The sequence below is a fragment of the Wolffia australiana genome, chromosome 7 (genome assembly GCF_029677425.1).
Source record: "Wolffia australiana isolate 7733 chromosome 7, ASM2967742v1".
NCBI classification, from domain to species: domain Eukaryota; kingdom Viridiplantae; phylum Streptophyta; class Magnoliopsida; order Alismatales; family Araceae; genus Wolffia; species Wolffia australiana.
In genome coordinates, this window is record NC_135841.1 from 6299691 (window position 1) to 6311805 (window position 12115).

General features: G+C 41.2%; 1 protein-coding gene across 1 annotated transcript; it reads left to right on the plus strand.

Moving 5' to 3' along the window:
- Positions 1–5299: 5299 nt before the first annotated feature.
- Positions 5300–6067, plus strand: LOC144705983 (transcription factor IBH1-like). Its single transcript, XM_078578868.1, has 2 exons — positions 5300–5702; positions 6024–6067. Exons 1-2 carry the CDS (start codon positions 5300–5302, stop codon positions 6065–6067), a joined length of 447 nt encoding a protein of 148 aa, XP_078434994.1.
- The last annotated feature ends 6048 nt before the right edge of the window (positions 6068–12115 follow it).

Consider the following 12115-nt stretch of genomic DNA (forward strand, 5'->3'; position numbering starts at 1 on the left):
TAGTAAAATGAAATCCTCCATTCTCAAGCTGTCTTTGATCTCTCAAGTCTTAAGATCAGTCACACAAATGTGACATGAGCCAACATAATAAAAGTTAGGAACAATACCATTTAGGGATTCACAAGGATCAATTCAGTTACCTCTTTCCACAAAGAGCACCTGCTATCTGTCAGTCTCTCCACACTAATGGGTATTGGATTCGTCATACTCATCACATGAGCAAGACTAGATAGTGTTTTTATACCCTTATTGAGTATCCTTCAAATATTTATAGTACATGTTTAAAGACTGATGATCATCATATTATGGTCTCATGAATTCCATTTTCATAAATTTATGGACTTCAGTGATAAGCATTGCTTGTGCATTATAACAAATATATTGTATTACTGAACGTTGATTCAGATGTTGAATGAGCAATTGGCTTGAAGGCCATAAAGAGGATCCAGTATTTATCCCTTCTTTTCTTCCCACTCATTTTCATCTTTTCAACTTACCATGGCAGTGGCTATATTAACAAAACATTGAGGGCCAGAGACTCATTATATTGAATATTCAATTGCATAGGAAATTGAAAACTTTTTATAAAAGAGTTTTGATGTTTGTGAATTTCCTCCCTGGCAATTACCATTATCCTCTGCTATAGCCTAGTTAGGAACCTAATTTATTTCTAGACATATCCAAGTGCATCAAAATATGCCACTATCAATGTCCCTTTGACAAACTCATTCACATTCTATGTTTGTGGACCGTTTGCATTTTTGCCATTCACCATTGCCTGCACTTCCACTTTTTCAGCCATGGGGTGCTCACCGACCAACACCCACTGCCCGCCACAACACCTATATAATGTATGTGCTCCAATACACTCACCAGATTTCTATTGGCTCATGGCCATGGCTTCACAACACTCATGTCAAGGATGAACCACAGCTCCGGTCCATATATTCGTCTGTATACATGGATTGGTACACATTTTGATGGGTATATACATTGATAACCTGATGTGTATATAGATTAGTGGGTGTATAGATTGGAGGGTATATGGATTGACAGACATGCCTCCATACACCACAACTTTCCATGTTATGTAATAAATATAAATATTCATTTTAAAATAAAATTTTCTTATCATATATCTTCTTTGTTTCCTCCATATTCCTTAGAAAAATAAATCTCTCAATAATTTAGATTCCTTCAGGACATCCCCATACCACATAACAAGTGAGAAAAATATAAATGTGTTTGTATGCACCTTATTTACTCACAACTAAAATTATCCCCTGAATTGAGTTCAACAAGGTGTGTAGGAGATTGTTTGATAAAATTCTTCAATGCTGTTTCATTTACCTATTCTTTTATGTTCATATGACATGTAACCGCAAGGCTACTGCTGGAATTCTTTAACCATGTCTGATCCCTAATTGCAGAGATGAGAGATAACTTATGTCCTCCAGCTTTAGTCTCACTTAGTCTTTCTTTTTTAATATCTCCGGTGCGGCTCCTGAAATAAACCAATCACAAGTACCATCAGTGACGCTGCTGTAAATATATGCAGAATATGCCACCCCATGTTCATATTTTACTAGACCAACTCCTTGCATCTTAAACAAAAGTGTTTTACTCTTCTCTCTTGCAATCTTTTGATATTCTCTCAATAATATCAATAGGCATATTCCTACAACCTACCTCACTTACTCTTTTTTCTCTGTTGCTCTACAGCAATGGATAAGCTTCTTGCTCTCTTTATCTCTATCTCTCCCATATCTCTCTCTGTTTATGTCTCGCTATATCTCTCTATCTATATCTCTGTCTGTGTATGTCTCTATCTCTATCTCTCTATATCTCTCTCTCTCTCTGTGTATGTTTCTCTGTTTCTCTCTCTCTCTATCTCTCCATACCTTGATCTTTTTATGTCTCTCTATTCCTCTCTCTCTCTATCTCTATCTCTCTTTCCTGCCTCTGTTATCCCTCGATCTCAACGTGTCGGCTTATTTTTGTTCAAGGGGGGAATGTTATTATAAGCAAGACCCTACTCATTTCCTAAGTACGTCAGTTTTCCTAGGGTTTAGGCCCGGGACCATCCTTCCCTTTCCGGGAAAGCAGTGCCCCGTTGTCACGTTACACGACGTTCCTTGTCCCGGCTCACCTTAAATCACAATCTGAGGACGCTGACTGCCCATCTGATCACATCTCTCCCTCTCTCTCTCTCTCTCTCTCCTTCTCTCAATACATATCTTTGTCTCTCTCTCTCTCTCAATACATCTCTCTCCTTCTCTCAATACATCTCTTTGTGTTGTCTCTCTCTCTCTCAGTACATCTCTCTCTCCTTCTCTCAATCCATCTCTTTGTGTTGTCTCTCTCTCTCAGTACATCTCTCTCTCCTTTCAATACATCTCTTTTTGTGTGTGTGTCTCTCTCAATAGATCTCTCTCTCCTTCTTTCAATACATCTCTTTGTCTCTCTCTCTCAATCCATCTCTCTCTCAATTCATCTCTCTCTCTCTCTCCAAATCCATCTCTCTTTCTCAAAAAAAATTCTCTCTCAAATCATCACTCTCCCTCTCTCAATTCATCTACTCTCTCTCTCCAAATCCATCTCTCTTTCTCAAAATATGTCTCTCTCCCAATCCATCTCTCTTTCTCATAATATGTCTCTCTCAGTCCATCTCTCTTTCTCATAATATGTCTCTCTCTCAGTCCATCTCTCTTTCTCATAATATGTCTCTCTCTCAGTCCATCTCTCTTTCTCATAATATGTCTCTCTCAGTCCATCTCTCTCTCGACATACATCTGTCTCCCTCTCTGAATTCATCTCTTTCTCTCTCTCAAAATCAATCTCTCTCTCTCTCTCTCTCTCTCTCTCTCTCTTTCTCAAGATGCCTCTCTCTCAATCCATCGCTCTCTTTCTCAAGGTCTCTCTCTCTCCCTCAATCCCTCTCTCCCTCTCTCCCTCTTTCTCAAGATGCCTCTCTCCCAATCCATCGCTCCCTCTTTCTTAAGATGTCTCTCTCTCAATCCCTGTCTCCCTCTTTCTCAAGATGCCTCTCTCCCAATCCATCGCTCCCTCTTTCTTAAGATGTCTCTCTCTCAATCCCTGTCTCCCTCTTTCTCAAGATGCCTCTCTCCCAATCCATCGCTCCCTCTTTCTTAAGATGTCTCTCTCTCAATCCCTGTCTCCCTCTTTCTCATGATGTCTCTCTCTCAATCCCTCTCTTTCTCAAGATGTCTCTCTCTCAATCTCTCTCTCTCTCTTTCTCATGATGTCTCTCTCTCAATCTCTATCTCTCTCTCTCTTACTCAAGATGTCTCTCTCTCTCTCTCTCTTTCTCAAGATGTCTCTCTCTCTCTCTCTCAATATGTCTTTCTCTCTTTCTCAAGATGCCTCTCGCTCTCTTTCTCAAGATGTCTCTCTCTCAATCCATCTCTTTTCCTCTCTCTCTCTTCCTCTTAATTCTTGGGGATGTCGATAGAACCGGTTTTCTCTCCCTAGAACTGGCTCTTTTCACAGTGGGTGGAAAGTCACTAGCACACGTGTGCACACTTTCCTGCCAACCTGGGCCGCCGCCCACGCAACATTTAATCGTTTGCATTTAAAACCCGTTAGTTAACCTGTCCGAGTGGCGAATATACAATGACGTCGCGTCAGCAGTCGCCCATTTGGAATTCTTTAACAAGCAGACAGTCTCTAAAGACAGAAAAAAAAACATGTCAAAGCACCTATTTCAATATTGGTCATGAAAAAATGCTAGAACTCATTGGATCAAATGGAGAGAGGAAGGTCGGTTTGTCCTTGTACCCTTGTCAATGATGAGCTCAGGAACAGCAGCTGTAGGCTCTCTCTCCTCTGTTCTCTCTCCTCTCTCTCTTCTCTGCTCACTTTCCTCTCTCCTCTCTCCTCTCTGCTCTCATCTCTCCCTTCCTCTCCCTCTCGTCTCTCCTCTTTTTCCTCTCTTTTCTCTCTCCTCTCTCCTTCCCTCTCTCCTTCTCTCCTTCCCTCTCTTCCTCTCTCCTCTCCTCTCCCTCCCTCTCTCCTCTCTCCTTCTCTCCTTCCTCTCTCCTCTCCTCTCCCTCCCTCTCTCCTCTCTTCTCCCTCATCCTCTCCTCTCCTTACCTCTCTTCTCCCCTCCCTCCCTCTCTCCTCTCCTCTCCCTCATCCTCTCCTCTCCTTCCCTCTCTTCTCCTCTCCCTCTCTCCTCTCCTCTCCTTCCCTCGCTTCCTCTCTCCTCTCCTCTCTTCCTTTCTTTCTTTTCTCTCTCCCTCGCTCCCTCTCCCTCTCCCTCTCACCTCTCTTTCCTCTCTCCTCTCCTCTCCCCCTTTCTCTCTCCTCTCTCTCCCTCCCTCCCTCTCCCTCTCCCTCTCACCTCTCTTTCCTCTCTCTCTCCCTCTCCCTCTCTCTCTCCCCTCTCCCTCTCTCCTTCTCTTCCCCCTCTCACTCAATGTTTGGCATGAATTACACGAGACAGGATATTTCAAGACATGGAGAGAGAGAGAGAGAGAGAGAGAGAGAGAGAGAGAGAGAGAGAGAGAGAGAGAGAGAGAGAGAGAGAGAGAGAGAGAGAGAGAGAGAGAGAGAGAGAGAGAGAGAGATGTTGACCCATTGAAGATATCCTCCACTATTCGAAGGAGAACATCGGAAAGCAGTTAGGGAGAGAAAGCGAGAGAGAGAGATGTGGAGAGAAGTGGCCCAGGCTAACCCATGTGCAGTCATGTGGAGGGGCTTCTTCTGGTGGGACTGAGAGTCTTTCACTATGCAAATTTCCATCATGGCCGTCAACACCAGCAACCCCACCAATCTTTTACGAGCTCCCACTTGCTCTTCCCCGTTCTCATTCCCATCTCCTCCTCCATCATTATATCATCTTTCCCATCTCTCTCTCTTCTCTTCTCTTTCTCTCTTCAGAAGAGAGAGAGAAAAGAAGAGAGTGAGGGTTCTTTTGTTCCCTGTTTCTTTTTCTTTCTTTCTCTGTATATCTCTCTCTTCAATCTCTGTTCTCACTCCGCCGCCCTCTATATTCTCTCTTTCTCTCTCTTCCATGGCCGACCGTGGGTGGAATTTAATGCTCTAGTATCTGCTCGCTATCGTCTAGTTTTATTGTAGAGAGAGAAGTGGAGAAGACTGACAAAATTTGCTCACGCGGAAGAAGTCGAGGTAGACGCGTCTTTGGAGGCCGTGCCCTTTATCTATGCCGCCCTGTCCTTATGTCGAAGAGGGATTCCCAGCTGCAAACCTCTGCGCAGGCTGAAGAGAGATTCATCTTACTCTAATCCTCTACAGTCTGAGCCCTTCTCTGATCACTATGCACAAGAAGATTTCTCCCGGAAACCCTAACCACAGCAAGCACAAGCAGGCCTTGTACTTTATCCAAGCCCTGAAGAGATTCAAGAAGAAAAACCCTGCTCGAAGGGTGCAGTGCGCTGCTTACGCCGCCATGGCCGTCGCCGCAGGCTCACGTCGCGCCTGGAGCCGCTCAATAATTCTCAGCCTGAGGAAGAATTCAAGAGCAAGCTTTTATAAGCGTGTAAAGATTGTTGAAGATCGTGAGAAGATGAAGGTTTCAAAGAGCAGGGCTGAGCAGCTTCGTCGTCTTCTTCCTGGGGCGAGAAAGATGGACTTCTGCTGCCTCTTGGATGAAACTGCCGACTACATAAACTTCCTCACTGCTCAGATCGAGATAATGCAAAAGATCGCTGATTCCTTGGGTAAGTAAAGGTTTGGAGATTTTACAAGGCGCTTCCCCTCTTATATTCACTTACTGGAGGAGAGAAGTTGTAGAAATAGTCTGAGATGGATTGAATAACGGAGGTATGAATCTCTGTAATAACAGTCTATGATGGTCCTCGCTTCCATTTTACTAAATTCGATGTATATTCAAGAAATTCATGATCTATGCGAAGCTTTTCGCGGTGGTTCAAAATTCCACAGAGTTGGTGTACTGCGTCAGTATCTCTTTCAACTCTTTCTCCTCCCCGCTGATGGGATTATTTACCTCTTTTTATGGTTATTTTGGTTAGACCTTTTAGGTCAGGAGAGGTTACTCTTCGGTGCTATTCAAGCATCTCAGTGAAAGAAGAACTCAGATGTCATCCTAACGAATTACTATTTCTCCCTTGAAAGAGTAGAGATTTTGTCTTTCTTTCCTCCTATCTTTTCTCACCGTATATTCTATCATGCCTCTGTGATTGCCGGCGCTTGTTCAGACTCCATACTGCTCGCTGACACAAAATACGAGATAAACAGCGGCATGATATAACTGAATGACTTCTCAACTTAATTTCGTAAAAAAAAATTAATTCCCATTCTTTCTTGTGGAAGTAAAATTTAAATTCATTACGTGCTTCCGTAAGGATTTTTATTCTGAATATTCCGGGCTCGTTGTTTCCTCTTCTATTAGTCAGAATTTGAAGTTTCATCCACCGAAGCCACTGGCCTTTGAGACCCAGCTTGAAACAACAACTTCAAATGGATCTTCCGAAATCAGAAAATGAAAAATAAAATCCATCCTTGACTATATTGAATACAAGATTTCACGAAAGCAGGAATATGATAAACGAGTTTATTTCCTTACAAGGCTCAAACAATTTGCTGTAACATTATTTACAAAGGTCCTCCATGCACACTCTCTTCCTTTTTTACCAATCCACTATAATTATCTATCCATATGTCCAAATGTTAGTCATCTAAGACAATCTATCATCCTATCTATCTTTGTCTTTTTACCTATTTATCCATCCATCTATTTTACTATTCCTCGATTTATCTAAACCTATCTATCATGCAATCTATATGATTCTGTCAATCTATGTATCCATGAATATGTTCGTTAATGTACCTGTCTATCTATCCTCATTACTATTCAAGTCTGTCTCGTTATTTGTCTCTCCATCTATCGGTTCGTTGATATTTTTTTTAGGCCTATTTATCTTTCTATGCTAGTGTGTCCTCTTCATGTCAAGCTGTATATCTATATGTTCCTCGATCCAACTCTTTCTATATAAATATTCATCAACCTAACTGACTGCTTTTCTATTTACCAACAATTTCATTCTAGTGTTTTATCTATCCAAGTTTTTCTTGACTTGCTTATTCATCAATCTTTATGCTCATATACCTGCATAAGGGTTTACCGGTCCATCTATCTAATCTTGGGTTTGTCGAAGTCTGTCGCTCTAATTCTGTTAACCTACACGTCTAACTGTCCATCTATTTGTTCGTCCGTTTTTTCGAGTCTATACCTCTGTCGTATTTATCTAAGTATTTCCATTTTTATCTATTCATCCATCGATTCACCTATCTATCCATCTATCTGTTCGTCTATTTTTCCAAGTCTATACTTCTATCGTCGTATTAATCCACGTATTTCCTCTTATCTATTTATCTATCGATACTCCTATCTGTCTATCTATTAATCCATCCATCTGTTCTTCGATTCATCGATCTATCTCCCCATCTAAGTCTGTCCACTTACCTATCGATCGATCATCTCTACGTCTATTTATCCAAGCTCGTCTTTCTTTCGTTCTATCTATCTTACCTTTTCTTTGGGCATCTATCGAGTTATCCATAGTACCCAGCAGTCTAGATATCCATCTATCCATGTAATTTGAAAAATAATAATTATTTAAAAGATGAGATGCTTTTCATCGACTATAAGTAAGCTAAAATTCTATTTCAAGTAACTCAGTCGATATCTTCTTTGATTTTTACATTACTTCGTTAACACAAATTATTTTAACGCTTTCCGGGAAATGGGTTGTTCCCGTCGTCACATCACTCCTTTATCCCATATTTGATTTGGCCTTGGGAATAGCAGAAACGGATATGGAATAGATCTCTCCCAAATGCGGAGACTATCGTCTTCTTCCAACAGGTCGTCAGAACGTCAGTTGAACGTTGTTTTCGACGTCCTCCTCAGCAGTGTCTCGCCTGAAGTAGAATAAGCATCAATGGAAGAATTCCTGAGGTTGTCAAGGGCCTGTCTGTCCTTCTTTTCGTTCTCAGGGCGGTCCAACATCTATGTACCTGTCATCTGCAGTATCTAAGAAAGGAGCCTGTACGTGAATGCGCATCAGAATAAGATAACCGTCATGACGACGAAGAGCTCGGTACCTCTCGAGCAGTCGGCTTATCTCCACGTACTCCAAGCTTTTGAATTCATTGTTCACTGTATAGGCATTTATCTCTCTCTCTCTCTCTCTCTCTCTCTCTCTCAATCTCGCTCTCTCTCAATCTGTCTCTTTCTCCCTCTCTCTCCATCTGTCTCTCGCTCCCTCTCTATCTCCTTCTCTCTCTACTTCTCTCAATATATATAAATGTATCTCAGTACACTTTTCTCTACTTCTCTCACTCTACTTCTCTCTCTCAATACATCTCTCTCTCTCTCTCTACTTCTATCTCCTAATACATATCTCACTCTTTTTCTACTTCTCTCTCTCAATACATCTCTCACTCTCTCTCTACTTCTCTTTCTGTACTCTCTCTCAATAAATCTCTCACTCTCTCTCTAGTTCTCTCCCTCACTCAATACATCTCATTATCTCTCCCAATCTCTCTCAATACATCTCTTAATACGTCTCTCAGTCTCTCTCTCTCAAAACATCTCTCAATACGTCTCTCAGTCTCTCTCTCTCAAAACATCTCTCAATACGTCTCTCAGTCTATCTTTGTCAATACATCTCCCAATACATTTCTCAGTCTCCCTCTCTCAATACATCTTTCAATATGTCTGTCAATCTCTCTCTCCCAATACGTCTGCCAATCTCTCTCTTAATACATCTCTGACTCTCTCTCTATACGTCTCTCAATCTCTCTCTCAGTACGTCTCTCATTCTCTCTCTCTCCCTCCCTCCCTCCCTCCCTCTCTCTATCGACAACCCTGGATACGTACATGTATTGTTTTCTGTCCGTCTTTGTTTCTCTTGGCGGAATATCTGAGATTAATTTAAGGACAGGAGTCATCTACTGTTCATCCGAATAGAGAATAAGGGCCACTCGATAATAATAAATATATATTCTATTTTTTAAACAATGGCTGCGTGATTAACTGCGTTTGTACGTCCACTTTTTTATGCCGATGTAAAGTAACTCTTATGAACTGGATGCGCCTATTTCAACCCATTTGTTTCCTTCTCTTAGCAAGTCATTACTGGAATAAATAGAAGCATATCCTAAGACTCCAGACCAAAAATAGAAACGTTTTAGATAGAGATAGTTACAGAGTGAAAATAAATTTTATTTTAAAGATGATAAACCAAAAGTTTATTTCCAGCCAGTAAAATTGGTCGACAAGATACTAATACTTCATGTCAGTTTCAATCAGCGTTCACCAAAGTAAAACTTGAGAAAAGAGTGTTTTAAACTTTCAAAAAGCAGGACTGAAACTAGCTGACTTTTAAAATTGCCATAAAAATGTTTTGGGTGATCATCAAAAGCTGAGCCACGAAAGTGTTTTCCCAAAGTAGGTTCAAGTAAGATAATATCTTTTAAAATCAGTATTATGGTGTCAAATCGGTAGAAAATAGATTCTTAAGTAGAAAATTATATATGATGTAGTCTCAGGTGAAAGGTATTTGGTTATTTGGGGAAACTCAAGGAGGAAAACTGCTTTATCTAAGAGGCATGGAAATGTTAAAAATATTTTTCTGCTTCTGCTATCCCCGATCCCTATGGATTTGATTAAAATGTATGTGGATGGCAATGCAATCTGACATTCTATATCTCATTAAGTGTTCATTAATGCAATGTATTCATTATAGTGCATGTGTGATAATTAGAATGAAGTTCATGAATACAAGATCAGACTTAGAGAATCATCATGAGATCATAATATGGATATCTCTAGCATGTATTCTAAATATTCATATTTGAATGATACTCGAGAAGGACATTGAAGTATCTGAATACAATAAAACTGTCTAGTCTCAATCATATTATGAGTATTGCCAGTCCCGTTGCCATTAGTGTGGATCCGCTAAGGATAGATAGTGGGTACTCTTTATGCAAAAGAGTTGACTGAATTGATCCATATGAATCCCTTAATGGTATTATGCCAAATTGTCAATCCCTTTGATTCACGTCACGGTTGTATAAGTGAGTCCTTAGACCTAAGACATCAAAGACACCTTGTGGATGGAAGATTTTACTTTAGCTATGTCTTATGAGATTATTATCATAGAATTCTAGATAGTCTTTAGTTTGGGTACAACAAGAAGTCCATGAAGATGATTGAGTGGTCAAGAAGGGAGTGCCACCTTGGAATGAGAAGAGGCAGATCACATATGATGATGTGATGAAGTCCTTGGTCAAGTCATTGAAATATCAGAGAACATTTTGCCAATGATTTCCAAACGCATTACTACTAACTCACATGATCATTTGGACTAATAAATGGGCTTGGAGGGTCACACCCAAATGATTTTCTGGACTTTTGAAGATATACTTAAAGCTTTGGGGTCTATGAAAAATACCCGCGTAGTTTAAATAGGGGAAGGCCCTAAACAAAATTCACCCAAACTAGATTTTATCAAGGCTCTATCCCGTCTTCTCCCTTATCCCCACGGCCCCTCTCCATTTCCCATGTGATCGGGATGATGTAATAATGAAAATGACAGAGCGTGAATGAAGCTCGTCAAAATAAAGAACGAGATTCTACATACCGGAAATTATGTGGATTTGGAAGTTTTACCTTTACAGTTTTCTAGATAGAGATCGTGGGAAGGATCGACATCAGGTCGCCCGATTCATCGCGTGTAGATCACTCTGTGGAAAACCGCACTTTGTTGACCCCACTTTGCAGCCATAATTTTCTTGTATCATTTCAAGAAGTCTCCATCCAAGAACTGTTTGGCCAGCAAGAAGATCGTCCCAGCCATCTTTTTGCACGCCCAAGCTTTGTCGTCATCTCGATTAGCCCAGTTTCACCTCGCCTCCACCAAGAATCCCTTTCTTGGGTGGGTGGTTCTTCAAGAATGACTCTCTTTGAATCTTCTCGGAAAGTTCTTGAAGACTTTTTGGCCTTCAGAAGCTCTGGTGCCTCCATCCCCTGTGCTGACACCCAGCCTCGCCCATGCAAGCCTCATGTCATTTGCTCCTGCGCTTGCAAGCCTTGCGCCCTCGCGTCCGCGTGCTAGCATCCTGCGCCGGCACCCCGGGTCTGCGCCCCTATGTGCCCACGCACAACGCCGCCATTGACCTCCATCATCCGCAACCGACGATGGAGGTCACCGTCTCCTCCGATTGGCAACCGACAAGCACTGAGTGCGTGGAGGGTGCAAAATGCCGATGCCTATTGTGCGCCAACGCTGCAGTCGCCCACGGCCACAGTCATCTTCCAGGAAAATAACTCCTCACTTCGGACTTCTGTGTCTACAACCCCTAGACAGGTTCTACCGTTTCCATTCCTCTTTAGCAGTGTTATTACTTGTTTCAGTGACGTATTCTGGTACTTGCTCCATTACTTGGATGTTATCAAGGATTCATTAGGATTAGCCAATCTTTGTCGAGGGGTAGAATTCCTTTTCTTGAGATAGCAACTTGGTGTACTAGTAGAGGACTAAGAGGACATCTTTGGGCACTTTGTTGTCCCCCACTCATATATGTCTAGTTGGTCCATTTGGGTCATTGAGAGTCTGGTGGCGACGATCCACTCCCGAAATTTAGTTGAACAATCTTCTAAATCAGCATTTGCCACTTATCTCTCGTTGGATTATCTCATTCTAGGGGTATCAAAATATTCATTCATTTGTTACCTAGTGTCCTGTGTTGTGGCATGAGCTGACCGATACGGCGCTCATCGTGTTACATCAGATATGCTCATCACGGAAAGTTTCAATAATTGGAATTGGGTAACTAATATTTGGTCGGGACAAATGATCAACAATTTTTTTTTTAGAACCACGGATATTCTTAATTTCCAAATAAAATTATTGCATTAATTGTATCCACCTAATTGGTCTAGGTTTTGCCTCCTTTTTATTTATTAAATATCTAATAGTTGCGTGATCTGAAAATATGGCTATTTTACTACCTAGTAAGTATGATCTAAATTTGTCTAATGCAAACACAATAGCTAGAAATTCCTTCTCAGTCATAGTGTACTGTACTTGAGCACCTCCTA